The sequence below is a fragment of the Rhizoctonia solani genome, chromosome 16 (genome assembly GCF_016906535.1).
Source record: "Rhizoctonia solani chromosome 16, complete sequence".
NCBI lineage: Eukaryota > Fungi > Basidiomycota > Agaricomycetes > Cantharellales > Ceratobasidiaceae > Rhizoctonia > Rhizoctonia solani.
The window spans coordinates 3,478,051-3,493,098 of NC_057385.1; the positions used below are offsets into that span (position 1 = coordinate 3,478,051).

General features: G+C 45.7%; 5 protein-coding genes across 5 annotated transcripts; 4 read left to right on the forward strand and 1 right to left on the reverse strand.

The window, feature by feature from the left end:
* Positions 1-1,862: 1,862 nt before the first annotated feature.
* Positions 1,863-6,457, forward strand: RhiXN_02374 (Retrotransposable element Tf2 protein; the record flags this gene model as incomplete). The annotated part of the gene is made up of 3 exons (XM_043322193.1): positions 1,863-2,063; positions 2,129-3,016; positions 3,119-6,457. 3 exons carry the CDS (start codon positions 1,863-1,865, stop codon positions 6,455-6,457), a joined length of 4,428 nt encoding a protein of 1,475 aa, XP_043188016.1.
* An 826-nt stretch (positions 6,458-7,283) lies between these two features.
* Positions 7,284-7,998, reverse strand: RhiXN_02375 (Transposase family Tnp2 protein; the record flags this gene model as incomplete). The annotated part of the gene is made up of 3 exons (XM_043322194.1): positions 7,284-7,528; positions 7,581-7,649; positions 7,767-7,998. The coding sequence occupies 3 exons, from the start codon at positions 7,996-7,998 to the stop codon at positions 7,284-7,286; spliced, it is 546 nt and encodes a 181-aa protein (XP_043188017.1).
* A 2,195-nt stretch (positions 7,999-10,193) lies between these two features.
* RhiXN_02376 (uncharacterized protein) lies at positions 10,194-10,508 on the forward strand (the record flags this gene model as incomplete). The annotated part of the gene is made up of 1 exon (XM_043322195.1): positions 10,194-10,508. The coding sequence occupies one exon, from the start codon at positions 10,194-10,196 to the stop codon at positions 10,506-10,508; it is 315 nt and encodes a 104-aa protein (XP_043188018.1).
* A 70-nt stretch (positions 10,509-10,578) lies between these two features.
* RhiXN_02377 (Retrovirus-related Pol polyprotein from transposon) lies at positions 10,579-12,436 on the forward strand (the record flags this gene model as incomplete). Its single annotated transcript, XM_043322196.1, has 3 exons — positions 10,579-10,998; positions 11,054-11,218; positions 11,312-12,436. The coding sequence occupies 3 exons, from the start codon at positions 10,579-10,581 to the stop codon at positions 12,434-12,436; spliced, it is 1,710 nt and encodes a 569-aa protein (XP_043188019.1).
* Positions 12,437-12,671: 235 nt separating this feature from the next.
* Positions 12,672-15,032, forward strand: RhiXN_02378 (uncharacterized protein; the record flags this gene model as incomplete). Its single annotated transcript, XM_043322197.1, has 4 exons — positions 12,672-13,006; positions 13,060-13,245; positions 13,296-14,061; positions 14,121-15,032. The coding sequence occupies 4 exons, from the start codon at positions 12,672-12,674 to the stop codon at positions 15,030-15,032; spliced, it is 2,199 nt and encodes a 732-aa protein (XP_043188020.1).
* Positions 15,033-15,048: the final 16 nt, after the last annotated feature.

Sequence of the window (15,048 nt, forward strand, 5' to 3'; positions counted from 1 at the left end):
CCACTTGGCTTCAAGACCTGGGTGGGTGAGAGGGAGATAATGAACAGAAACTCTGGGGTAAGAAAAGAGGCATCCCTTGATTTAACAAGTACAGCATGGGGAAAATGCATTGTGTCCTTTCAAGAGTAATAGTTTGCTGACTGCTGGAATATTGCCAAAAATATGGATAAAAAAAGCTTGCAAGGAAAATATATAGCTCTCCTGCAGGTGAGAGCCCAGTGTGCTCTATGCCTTGTTCAAGTTCAAGCAATTCATCCAAGAGTGGGACAAGGAACAAATTGAGATCCTTGCACTGCCATGGTCCAGGAATTACACCAGCGCAAATTACATTATCCAGGCAAGTGCAAATTTTTGGGCTGAGATTATTGTTAATCAGAATGATTGGCCACGCAGTTGAGAGCCCCTGTCTTTGTTGCTTGAAGAGTGTGAACCCATTGGTTGATAGGCTTAATGCAATGTCCTCAGGGTTATCAAAAAAATGGTATGGGTTGTTGGGAGCAACTTGTTTTGTGCATAGGGAGCAATAATGAGCGCCATTAAAAACATCCTGAATTATACCAGGTTCATGCTCCTTTTCAACCTCCACACAGTACTGGAGCTTCTTGACCATATCCACATTTTGGAATAGCCCCTGTAGTTGCAGAATGAGAGGGGTGTAGTGGAAAACACAACAAGGCTTGCCACTTGAATTGAGGCAAGGTTCCTTGCAATATGGGCATGAAGTTAGGTCCTTGTGTTTCCCTAGGAAACAGCAGCATGAGTTTATGCAGCAATTGTACACTGTTACAACCTCCTAAATTATACCACTGGATTCGCCTATTTTTTCTATTATTTTTAGTATTTTTTACGGACTCAATATCTTTTGTTTTTCGATCACGTGATCTCGGCGCTTATTTGAGCCGAGATGCCGCGCCGAGATGCCGTGCCAAGGGCGCTTAGGAGAAATCCACGCTTCTGCGCAGTCCGCAGCACGCTTCTCTTTTCACATGTAGGCTTCTATTCACACACGCACAGACCACATGTAATTAGTAGTTTTGTCTATATATACAGCAGGGAAATCGCTTGGAAACCCCAAGTTGATTTTACCTCGTCTCATATCATTGAGGAGGACCCCCAGCCAGCTGAGTAGCCGGCCCCTTAAGTAGTTCAGTAGCTTACCCCCTTATCGCACTCACCACACCTCCAGGGCTAAGCCCCCCTCGCCAGTAGATAGTCAGTAGGACAGTTACCTTACGTAACCTTAGTATAGCCTTAGTTAGTAGTCCTATAGCTTTGCTTGTAGTAGTACGGCCCCAAGCGCCCGCTCCCACCAGCGCGTACCCACCTTACAGTGGAGTACGACATTGTAAAATCAACTTTCTGTAGGCTTGTTTGACAAGGAGAAGGCTCCCTGTACTAGCACGAGGGAAATCACGTGATCGGGGCCACCTTGCGGGATAGAATAATCAAAAATCCCCCACCCCCACGTAGTACCAAATTGCTACAAGGCAGACGAGTCCTAATCCCCCGCATACCACGTGTTTTGCCGGAACACCGTAGTTAGCGACCTTAGCCAGCTGAAACACCTGCTTGTAGAAAACCCGCTCATATCACGATCGCCAGATCTGCTGATTTGCTGTAGGGACTATCCAACGCTAGGTGCTTGACGCAAAGGTTTAGCGCCTAATACACTACATAAAAACCGCCCATAAGTCCTGATATAGGCACCTATTCCCCACGCCGTTTCCACCATTCCATCCACACGCTCTGGCGTCCCACACCCCTACTCTCGCCCTTCCAGCCGCTCCTCTCGCCCTTCCATTCCAGCCCATTCCCAACCACCCTCTTGCAGCACATCTCCCGCTTCGCGAAACCTGCCCAGAATGGAACCGGAGCCGACCCTTGCCGCTCTCCTCGAGGCTATCCATTCCCTCACCAACCAAGTCGGGTCCTTGCAGGCCCAAGTCTCATCCCAAGGCCAGCAGCTCGCGGAACTCAAAGCCTTATGCAAGGAAACCAATGACCTTGTTGGCGATAAGGACCAAGGAGGAGCCCAAGCCAAGCCTGGCCCATTGACTGGGCCTGTCACCCCCCCACTCACACAGGGGGAGAAGCTCCCACTCCAGGAACGATTAGGCCTGGGCTCAAGGCACCCTTCCGCCCATCAAGGGGCACCGGGTTTGACTCAGAGGAAGAAGAAGAACCCCGGCGGGCTCCCAAAAAAGAGCCTTGCAACACGACTAGGAGTCTCAGCTCCCTCACACCATTTGACACAGGGTCCTCCGTAAAAAGGCCAAAAATGGAGCTGCCAGACCCTTATAAGGGCGATACAAGGGGACGAAAGGCCACTCAATGGCTTGATAGGATGCTACTCTGGGTTGCCCTACACAGGGACCAGTTTGACGAAGAGGAGCAGATGGTCGTCTGGATATTATACCACATGACCAACAAGGCCGCCGACTGGGCACTCCCTATAATAGGGACAATCATCAAGGGAGAAGGCAACCCTCCTAACACCATCCCAGCCTTAACGGCGAAATTCAAGGAGGCTTTTGATGACCCAGATGCCAAACGGGCCGCGGCCAGGAAAATAGCCGCCCTCTCCCAGACCACAACCACCTCCGAATACGTCACGGAGTTCCGTAATTTAATGGCGGAATTAGACTGGAACGAGGAGGCCTACATCGCGCAGTTCACGCGAGGTCTCCATTGGAAGGTCAAGGAACTACTGTCAACCAAGGATAGCGTTCCTGACGAACTCGAGGCAATTTTTGCGGCCTCTATTAAAATTGATAACATTCGCCGCGAGAATGAGGAAAACCGCCCCAAGAAGGCACCCGCTAAGTCCCCGGTCGCCGCGACCACTTCCACCACTACCACCACTAGGGTCCGCCTATCCAAAGACCCCAACTACGTAACCCCGGAGGAAAGGGATCGTCGTCGCGCATCCGGCCTATGCGTCAAATGTGGTCAGAAGGGGCACGGAATCAAACAATGCCCGAACGGTTGGAAAGCCACAATCAAGGAGGTAGCCAAGGTGGCTGAGGACGAGTCGGGAAAAGATTAAAGTCGAGGACTGCTGCCAAGCCCTTGACTCTCAAAATGGACAATCTAGATAGTTGCGTTGAATTTGTATCAGTTGGTCTTGATTCGAATAAAAAAACCCCTACTCTTTATCAATCTACACGTCCAGAACTCCCCGGCAGATCCTATTAAAACCCTTATAGACTCAGGAGCCACGTCGAATTTCATCTCCCCCTCGATTGTGGAAAAACATAAAATCCCAAAAACCCAACTCGAAAATCCACGAGTTGTGAGAATGTTAGATGGTACCCTATCCCAGACTGGTCGCATATGGCACCAGGTTCAACTCGCGGTTTCGGCCAATGGCCACTCACACACAATTCCCTTCCTAGTCTGTCCCATTGGGGACACCCCGGCAATTTTAGGCATGACATGGTTGACGGCAGAAGCTCCCCTCATCGACTGGCAACAGGGATTAGTTACTTTCCCTGAACAAGTGCAAATTGCCTCAGAAGAAGAGGCGGACTCGGACCCTTTAGCAGATCTCCCCCCTCAGTACCATGAGTTTGCTAAGGTCTTTGGCGAAGAAGAATTCAAGGTACTCCCTCCACATAGGGAGTACGACATCGCCATAGACCTTGTCCCAGATGCAAAACTGTCCCCTGGGCCTATTTATGGCATGACTGACGCAGAATCGAAGGCCCTGAAACAACATATAGAGGAAGAACTAGCCACAGGGAAGATCCAACCCAGTACTTCCTCCGCAGGAGCCCCGGTTATGTTTGTCAAAAAAGCGGATGGCTCTCTCAGATTGGTAGTTGACTATAGAAAGCTAAATGACGTCACGCATAAAAATGTCTATCCGCTCCCCAGACAAGACAACCTCATGGCCAAGTTAAGGCATGCCAAGATGTTCACCAAGCTGGATCTACGCTGGGGTTACAATAACGTCCGGATCAAGGAGGGTGACGAATGGAAAACAGCCTTCCGCACCAAATATGGATTGTTTGAGTACTTGGTCATGCCCTTTGGTCTTACAAACGCACCTGCGGCATTCCAGCACTTCATGAATGACCTATTCAGAGATCTGATAGATGTAACCGTGGTAATCTATCTGGACAACATCCTCATCTTCTCCGAGAACCCAGAAGACCATCCTGCCCATGTCAGAGAAGTTCTGTCCCGACTCATGAAGAACCAGCTCTTTTGCAAACTGTCAAAGTGCCACTTCCACGTCACTACGGTTGATTATCTTGGCATTGTTATATCCCCATCAGGCTTCTCCATGGATCAAAAGAAAATCGAGGCAGTTACATCATGGCCTCAACCTAAAACAGTCAAACAGGTCCAGGCGTTCTTAGGTTTCGTCAACTATCTCCGCCGATTCATTCCCAACTTCAGTTCAGTAGCACGCCCTCTGCACAACCTCACCAGAAAGGAAACCCCCTGGTCATGGGGCACCCAAGAGGAGGCAGCTTTTCAGGAATTGAAGGTTCTAGTCACCAAGTCGCCGGTACTCATCCATTCCAACCCAGATCTCCCCTATTATCTGGAGACGGACGCCTCAGGGGTTGCAATGGGGGCCATCCTTAGTCAGCGGGGCCCAGACAACCGGTTACATCCCATTGCCTATATGTCCAAGTCATTCTCAGGAGCGGAGGCTAATTACGACACCCACAACAAAGAACTCCTGGCTATCATTAAGGCATTGGAGGAATGGAGAATATTCCTGGAGGCGACAGACAAACCGGTACAAGTGTTCACGGACCATCGGAACCTGGAATACTGGATGCAGGCACGGACATTCAACAGAAGGCATGCACGTTGGCGCATTTTCCTGAGCGACTTCAACTTCGAAATCCATTACCGCCCAGGAAAACAGTCGGGTAAACCAGATGCCTTATCAAGACGATCGGATTACATTGATATGCCCCCAGAACCGGAAGTCATGTTGCCAGCAGAGGTCTTTGCCAACACGTCAGAAGAAGAACTTGAAATAGTCACTGAAGTACGCGCCAAACTGAGGGAAGACCCCTCCCTTGAGCCAATCATACAGTTCTTGACAGAAGACGCGGACAATGCACCTCCTTCTATCCGGAAAGCCTATCGAGACTATGACTGGGAGGAAGACCTACTATGGTACCGAGGAAAACTTGTGGTCCCAGACTCAGAGGCCTTGAAGGAACGATTACTCAGGGAATTCCATGACTCCCCCCTGGCAGGTCATCCGGGTCAACAACGGACCCTGGAACTCCTGAGCCGCAATTACTGGTGGCCAGGAATGAAGTCATCCGCCAAGGAATGGGTAGAATGCTGCCCAACCTGTCAAGCCAACCGTCGCGCCCATGGTCCTGCCATTGCTCTGAAACCGTTAGAAGTCCCACCTTTCCCATTCCATACCATCTCCTACGACTTCATCACGGGTTTCCCCAAGTCCAATGGTCACGACGCAATCCTGGTAATAATTGACTCCTTTTCCAAATTTGGGCACTTCATCCCAACCTCAAAGAAGGTCACAGCCAAGGGTCTGGCAGATTTGTTCATTAGTCACGTCTGGAAACTTCACGGACTACCCGTCAAAACCATATCAGATCAAGGAACCACATTCACGGGAAAATTCCTCAGAGCCCTTTATCAACGGTTAGGAATCAAACCGTCCTTCTCATCGGCTTATCACCCGGAGTCTGATGGCCAAACAGAGCGAGTCAATCAGTTCATTGAATTCTACCTCAGATCATACGTGGCAGCCGACCATTCTGACTGGTCCACTTGGCTTCCCTTGGTGGAGTATGCCTACAACAACGCAAAGCACTCCGCTACTGGAAAAACTCCCTTCGAATTGGTTTACGGGCGAAACCCTGTCATGAACCCGTCTAACGTTCCAGCAAATGTGCCCGAGGCCAATCACGTGGCAGATACCCTGGCACAAGAATGGAAAGAAGCGGAGTCAGCTCTAAGAATGAGTAAGGAAAAAATGGTTAGGGACAAGGGTACGATACCAGAGTACTCAATTGGAGACAAAGTCTGGTTAGATGGAAAAAATGTGGAGCTCAGAACAAACTCCAACAAACTGGACCCCAAGAGACTAGGACCATTCGAGGTCACAGAAAAAATCTCCAGTCATGCGTATCGCTTAAAGCTCCCGGAAACCCTGAAGATTCACGATGTGTTCTACGTGGGACTACTGACCAAGGCACACGAATCCCCTAATCAACCATTTCCTGAAAGACCCCCTCCTGAGACAATAGAAGGGGAAGAAGAGTACGAAGTCGAGCAAATCATTGACTCTAAACGACAACGAGGCAAATGGTTTTACTTAATCAAGTGGAAAGGGTACGGCCCAGAAGATAACTCGTGGGAACCGGAAGAACTGCTGGAACACAGCCAGGAAGAGATCAAGCGCTTCAACCAAGCTAGACTCAGAAAGGCTCGTGACGCCGCCAAGAGCCTTTAAGGGGGAGGCAATGTTACAACCTCCTAAATTATACCACTGGATTCGCCTATTTTTTCTATTATTTTTAGTATTTTTTACGGACTCAATATCTTTTGTTTTTCGATCACGTGATCTTGGCGCTTATTTGAGCCGAGATGCCGCGCCGAGATGCCGTGCCAAGGGCGCTTAGGAGAAATCCACGCTTCTGCGCAGTCCGCAGCACGCTTCTCTTTTCACATGTAGGCTTCTATTCACACACGCACAGACCACATGTAATTAGTAGTTTTGTCTATATATACAGCAGGGAAATCGCTTGGAAACCCCAAGTCGATTTTACCTCGTCTCATATCATTGAGGAGGACCCCCAGCCAGCTGAGTAGCCGGCCCCTTAAGTAGTTCAGTAGCTTACCCCCTTATCGCACTCACCACACCTCCAGGGCTAAGCCCCCCTTGCCAGTAGATAGTCAGTAGGACGGTTACCTTACGTAACCTTAGTATAGCCTTAGTTAGTAGTCCTATAGCTTTGCTTGTAGTAGTACGGCCCCAAGCGCCCGCTCCCACCAGCGCGTACCCACCTTACAGTGGAGTACGACATACACCCATGTTTCAAGTCCTGACAAAATTCAAAGGTGGTGCCAAGCCATAAACTTGCTGGGAACTCCTAGGTCTCCACAGATTCCCTGGCGTAAGTCCTTGTATGTGTTACATGAAAAATGAGTTTGCAATCAAGCTGCTAGCAAGTTAAATGTATTGAGATCTCTTTGACCCAACAAGCAATCATCTAATATCACAACAAAAGTAAGTTGGGAAAGTACGCAGAAGTACTCTTAGGCAAACATAAATCAATTCATTCCCCTTTGTCAAAAGTTCCATTCAATTCCATCAGATTGCATAGTTCCTGGTCAGTGAATTCCCCTTCAAAATCAGGGTCAAGGTTTTGAGGCTTGCATTGTTCAACAAAATTGGGACCTTGGTTGGGAGAGTCCTCTGGAATAGCTTGGTCAATTTCAGAGTTGTTGGGGTCTTCATCCCCTGGCTCAGGCCAGTCTTCAATTGTAACCGGTGGGTTTTGGCAAATTGGAGCAGGGTTATCTATGGCCCATAGGTTAGAAATTTTACCACAAAATATGGCAATTGGACGTACTCAAAATCTCATGGGGGTTTGAAACTCCTCTGGATCTGACATTGTCATTCCAAGCCAGGTTGACTGAATCTAGTTAAAGAAAAGATATGGTAGATTTATGTGTATGTGGGAAGAATGCCATGAAAAAAAAAGCAAAGACTGTGTGGTTGCTGAGTGAGCTTGTGTATAACTGGTAGCTATACATACCTAAAAAGGCACCTCTGTTGGCACCCTTGTCTGCCCCAACATCCAGTTCATCCAGTTGTGAGATTATGGTAGAAAGGTCAATGTTTGAGTTACATGGGTTGCCATTATCCAAGTTTCTCTGACTTGCCCTTTCAGGTTGTCTAGTGCCTGTTTTCTTGAGGTGTTGTCTTACTGTTCTGTAGTGAAGTGCTTTTTGGCAACAAGGACATATTTCCTGCCAATTACATGGCATGGTTACACCTAAAGATAACTCAAATGGTTGGCCAACTCAAGTTGATGTGTATGGTGGATCAAGTTAGTGTTGTACCAAGTACCCAACAGGTTTGTCAAGGGACATGTTGCAAACAAACTATCCATTTCAAATTCCATCCTACAAGGGCCAACTGCCCACTTGGCAATGTTTCTTACAAGATGAATCTTCAATACCCCTAATCAGTAAGTATCTGCTTAAACTTGCCAAACATAAATATCAATTTGATACAGATTATTTTGTCTATATCTTTGAATAACCTAGGTCAAAGGTGCTCCTGCATTGGGGAGATTTTTATGGCTCTAAGAGCTTATTAGGGCCTTAGAACTGGGAAAAGCAGTCCCCATTCCCCCATGGCTCCTGGAGCATCTAGGAACTGCAGGGAACCAAAGGGCTAAACAAGCCCACATAATTCAAAATTTAGACACACACTCTTGACACATTGGTTTCAAGAGTTTGCAAACCCTGGATCTGTTATGGATATGACATTTCTTCTTTAATCTGTACTTATTTTATTAATTACACTAGTAATCTTACAGTAAATAAGTGAGATAAAGATGCGAACTAAGGTTTTCAAGGTCCCTCTATCCAATAGTGACCTTTACAAAACCTACAAACCTCAGGAATACCCTTAATACGAATGTCTTTCGCATATATGCTGTTTTCTCACTCATTTAAATATATAAATTCAGCTGAGTAGATAAACAGTAACAAGTAATATTTCTCTTGTTTGTAGTATTTATTATTCAAGATTCTATCTTGTGGCTACACACAGAAATATTCAGGGTCCCCCCTGTCGCATAGGCAAGTGCTCCGGCGCTTAATCAGCCCTTAAGCGCCGACGCACTAAATGCGCCTTTTCTCCATCACCCGGGCATCCCACACTGCCGAATCGCTTGCGCTTAGGTGCGCATGTTTGCGCGCTCCAGAACGCTGGGTCAAACTCCCAAAACGGACAACATTTGGTAGAGTTATGCCCCATTTACTGTAAGTACCCAATGCAGAGGTATCCTACCTTTGGGACTGTTTACTCCAAGGATGAAACACTTAGCCTTGGGACATCTAAGGACCCACACAGGTAAATAATGCCTTGGGGCAAACATTGCCTTGGGGCAAATATTAGGATCTGTTGTTTGTTTACTATGTACCAAGTATTGGCTCCCTCAAGTGTTTCAGTTGCCACATGTACCTCCTGTACCCCCTCTTGGTATCAATCATGTATATACTTGTTTGTGCGCCTTCTCAGGGTATAAAAGGACCCTGTGAAGACGCTTCTAATGCATCCATTTATCCACTCTTATATATTGACATATACACACAAGCCTTTAACAGCTTATCTGCGCATTTACTTTAGTGATTGACTCACTGTAAATAGCATAGGAGGTTATTCGGCGCACTAAGACCATAGGCCAGTCCCAACAGACACAGGGTAACCTATTAGTGTACTTACTGCGACCCTGTGCCCCTTGACTGTCACAGTTGTTGAGTTCAACATTGAGTATAGTGCGACAATACTGTAAGGATTGTTGTGATTGAGTGATAGTGTTTCAATCCACCATACCCCTATATTGTAGATAGCTTTATCTACAATATCTCATAAATCCTAGATATATTTTAGGTAAACCCCATAAGTCTTAAGTCTTACTTAAGCATATATAAGTCCTATACTTATTAGGCAAATCCTATAAATCCTGTACATTAGTCAGGTAACCCTCTTACTTAAGGTACTATCCAGAGACCTTAAGTATACATACCCTTAGTCACTTAGGCTTAAGTAACATTAGTCTAAGGTACTATACATAACCAACCACCTGCACTTCATAGTTGCTAGACTATTTGTTAGGAGTTGTTATTCCTGATAACCTAGCCTATATTGTGCATATATTCTGTGCATATATTCTGATTCTTAATACTAGTTCTTAGTTTTCTCATATACATTTTGTATATAGTAATTCTTTCTTACTCCTGTACTTACACAACTCTTAACATTGGTGACCACCGCAGGGCCTAGTGTTGGTTATCTTTAATTCTTACCTGTAATCTTTTGTACAAGCTTTCATACTTTGTATATACATTCTAATGTGATACTCTACTAACATTCTTTTATGTCTAGAAGATCAAGTAGACCTGCATCCTCTAATAGGACCCCTTGGGACACAAGACTTTCAAGAGAAGGTATGCCTAGACATAGTACCCCTAGAAGCTCTGTGCTTCCTAGAGACAGCATACCTACAGATAGTCCCAACAACCCTTTTGGACCTACTAGGTACTCTATTGAGCAATCCTCTCCTGAGGAGCTAGTGATTCCCCAACCTATCCAACCCTATGAATCACCCATCAAGCCACATGCTTCCATGCCAGCCTTGGAAGACCCTCAAGCAGGACCTAGTAGCTCAAGAAGGATATCACCTCACTCTCATAAGTCATCATCCAGACACTCTCCAAGATTGTCTCCTTTGGAATATGAAGCTATTCAGGAAGCAACAAGCTAGCTAAGCCAAGTTCTTCTATAAGGAACCTTCACCTTTTGGTCATAAGGCTAGCTCAGCTACCTTCCAGAGGATGATACCTGTATTTGGACTCCCTGATATAGAGATGTTGGAACCTTCCTCTAGTAAACCTCAGCCCTCTGAGCCTATGAACTCTCATGAGCTTAAGAGATCTAAAGGAAAGACTTCTGAAGCCCACATATCTAAGCATAGGGAAACTCAAGCTGCCTTACTGGATCCTAATGATAGGTCTTTTACTAATGACCCAGCAATCCAGAAGTACCTACCCTATTCTCCTTCCACTACCTTATACCCTTTAAATGAAGAATCTCCAGGAGAATTCAACTATCAGCCTGACTGTACCCAAATGACCTCTTGGTGCAGGAAGAACCCTCAAGCTAATAGTTTTAGGAAAGTCTACAGGCAGCTAGGAAGAGTATTCTATCATGTGGAGATACCTCCAGCCATGAGAATCGCTACCCCTCACCTTCTTGTGAGCAATGGGCTTCTCACTACTTCAAACTACTAGATACTGTAGTAACCTTTAGACCTACATGTTGCATTACTACCAAGTTATTCCTGCTCAAGAAATCAACCATTGGCCTGAATATGGTAAGTTACACATAGACCTGAATAAACTAATCAAGAGAACTGTTCATAGCGTCTATGACATGGAGGACTATTGCCCATTCCTGAATGGCCAGAACATGACTGTTATTCACCTCTCATTCCTTTGAGGTAGCTGCAGTCACTTATAGGGACCAGATGGAGCGTTTCATTCAGAAGCTGTATGAGATCCTTGGTAGACAACTTCAGACTGGCCACCTTCCCCAGTCATCTCAGCAGGACATCTCAGTGAGGTAGAACCTGGACAAGAACACCTTAGGGATAGGACTCTACAACTTAAGCAAGATATGACCCTGTTAGTGCCCAAAAGTTCTAGAGCCTCTTCTGTCACTCCACAGGAGGCGGCTCAAGAAAACTTACTAAGGAGTCTTATCAAACCCACTAGTCAAGTTACTATTGCTAGTCCTTTACTTCCAGATCCTCAAGTTTCTCCTCCAACTGTAACCCTGCACACCTCCAGTAGCACTCCTCCAGGACAACCTCCTAGTAGTCTTCATTCATCCAAAGCCTCTCTTACTGTTACTATGCAACCTAGGTATTTAGGACCTGATAATGGAACCACACTTATTCCCTCAGAACCTTTACCATCACCTCCTAGCTCTATTGCTACTTCTTCCTCTAGATCTATACCCTTAGGAAGAATACCAGAAGAGTCACCCCATGTAACATTACAAGTCCCACCTACCTTAGAAAGGACTGAGAGACTTAGGAGAGAAGCTGCTAGATCTCTAGGACCTAGACCACCTACTCCTAGACCCACTATAGTCCCTTCCACTAGTTCAGAAGAAACCTTACCATCATCACCTAGAGGTAATGCAAGTGTTCCTATTGCACAACCTTCAGCTATACCTCCTTTCAATATACAAGCCCTTGAAGACTACATCAACAATCTTTCAGATGGAAGTATAGATGGCTTAAGTTCTTCTGAATCATCAACTGGAAGAGACCAAGTAGCCCCAGAACTAATAGCCCCAGCTACTCCTGCTGATTCTATTACTTCTGTCTCAAGTGCTGCTACACACACCATACAAATTCCAGTAGCACAATCTACTCCCAGGATTAGGAGCCAAGTAGAAGAGGATAATGTTAGGAATATACCTTATAATCCACCTTTAAGCAACGCTGCTAGAAGAGTTAGCCTTGCAGGCCCAAGTATTCCTCTTAGAGATCCACCTCCACATGCTGACTTTATAATCGCAGATCTTCCTTGGGAGCAAATCGGCGATCCTCAGGAAGACCAGCTATACCAGCTGAATCCTTTACCAGAGTATCTACAATCCCAGAAGAGCGCTCCTCTAGACTAGCTGAAAGTGCCCACAGGAGACCTACCTCCTCTCCTGAATCAAGAAGAACTCCTCTAAGTATCCATACCAATTTACCTTACTTACAGGAGCAGCCAGCACCAGCTACTAGAGAAGAAGCAATATGAGTAGGAGAGGAAACTTCTTAGCCCCTCTACTAGCACCTGTCCCACAACTTCAAGTACCTCCAGCACCACCCATTGACAGGACTAGGTTACCTCCTCATATTGTAGGACGTATGGTCTCCTCTAGAAGGTTTAGTGAGCTGTTTAATGATCCACCTCCTAGGGATCAACTTAGAGATAGACTAGCTCCCTTAGCTGAAGGAGGAGGAGGAAATGACCCACCATATGATAGCGATGAGGGAGATTTTGATAACTCTGGTAGAAGAAGGAACAACCCACCTAGAAGGAATGGAGGAGGACCTCCCAACGACCCAGAAGACCCAGGAAATGAACCATATGCTCAAGCAAATGCAGCTAGAGCTAGACCTTTCAATCCAGCTCCTGTACATTTTGATACTAAGCTGAAACCTGACATAATCCCAGAGTGGGATGGAGACACTAAGAAGCTGTGCGCTGGATGACATCCATCAACAACATAGCTGAGTATAGTAGCTACACTAGAATTCAGCTTGGACAGCAGATTCCTCTCAGGTTCACAGGAAGAGCTCTTAGATGGTTCAATGCATTAGATAAGGACTATAGGCGAATTATAACTGAAGATTGGCCAGCACTTAGGCAAGCTATCACTATCCACTTCATGAATAGGACCTTCCTGAACAGAAGCAAGAATGAAGCCATGCGCATCAGGTTCAGGGATAAAGATCATTCAGAAGAGACCCAGAAGACTATGTCATCAGGAAGATGGAAGCTCTCACTATTGTCAGTGACTGGACTGACTCTGAATTAATCTTTGAAATCATGAATGGTGCTCCTAAGTCCTGGACCACGCATATAGACACCTCAAGAATAGTCACTTGGGAAGACTTCCTTGACAAGATTGCATGGCATGAGGAGGACCTTTTGGGAAAAGATTCTTCTCATAACTCTGACATACAGCGTCAACTACACCAGATGCAATCTACTCTCAAGAGACTAGAAGGAAACAGGCACTCTAGGCCAAGTGCGCGCTCACACTTAGCAGGATCTAAACCAGTAGGATGGCATCAAAATAATCCTCCACCAAAATACCCTAAGGATGACTCTACAGTATCTAAAGGTAAAACTCCTAAAGACAAGAAAGCTAGACCTTGTAGACACTGTGGAAGTATGATGCACTGGGATAGAGACTGTAAGCATGCCAAGAAGAACTCCAGATTTGTGCAATCACATATGGCACAAGCAGATGATGATGAATGGGAAGCACAGGAAGCTTATGAAGATCTCTGTGATGAAGCCTACCTTGATGAAACAGAATATGACACTGAAGGAGAAGAGTCTGTTTCTGAGGAAGAGCAGGATTTTCATAAGCCCCTTCAGTCATTAGCTGTCTCTACCTCCAGCGCTAAGCCCAGCTCTGGATCCCAGGAGGAACAGCATGGTCTGGAGGGGACCACTGTCAGCCAGGGTACTAACTCTGCTGACCAGGGCAGTAAGGAATCTGATTCATCTGTATTCTCTGGATATGTACAACCCAAGCTCCCCACTAGGAAGAGCCTTAATAAGAAACTGAAAATGGCTAGTAGTCATACAGCTATTGCCAAAATGGAGAAGAAATCACTCTCAAGCGATTAATGTCAAGACCACCAGGAACTGCTTTCTTTGGATCTAAAGCCACCATCATCAAAGGTTGGCTTCAGACAAATAATGGACCTAAGAAGCGCATCACCTTTGACTCAGGATCAGAGATCACTCTCATTAATGAGTCAATACTTAAAACTCTAGATCCATCACCTAGAGTGCGCATTGGACAAAAACTCAAGTTAATTCAAGTTACTGGGAATAGTAGCTTATCACAGTATATTTCCCTTCCTATCATCTTTGATACTGAACAAGGATTAGTTAAAATGATTGTAGAAGCCTACATAGTTCCTAACATGAACACACCTTTTATCTTAGGAACAGACTTTGCATCTCAGTATCAACTGTCATTAGTTAGGAATGGAGAAGGAACAAGGATAGTTTTTGGGGATACAGGACGTTCTATTCCTGTGGAAGAATCAGATTCCAGCCCAAGAATTGACCAACAAGGTAATACCTTTATGGTTGAAGTTGCGCAAGGATTCATCAAGAATTCTGAGAAAATCAAGATCTCTAAGAAAGCCTACAAGAAGCGACTCCAACATAGGAAATTACCTCCCAATACTGTCAAAGTAAAAGTCTATGAGACAGTTACTATCCCAGCGCATACCATCAAGCTCATCAAAGTCAAGACAATATGGAAGGAAGGTCAAGCCTCTGGTTTTATGGACAGATCTTTCAATTCCCATCGACAAGAAGAACATCTGTTTGCAATAACAGACTGCCTGATAGATAGGAACAATCCTAAGATTCAGGTTTCTAACCTATCAGAACATCCTTTAAGATTGCAAGGAGGAGAAATTCTTGGATATATGCATGATCCCAATGAATACCTTGCAAAAAAAGGACATTACTAAGGAAGAAAAAGACAGC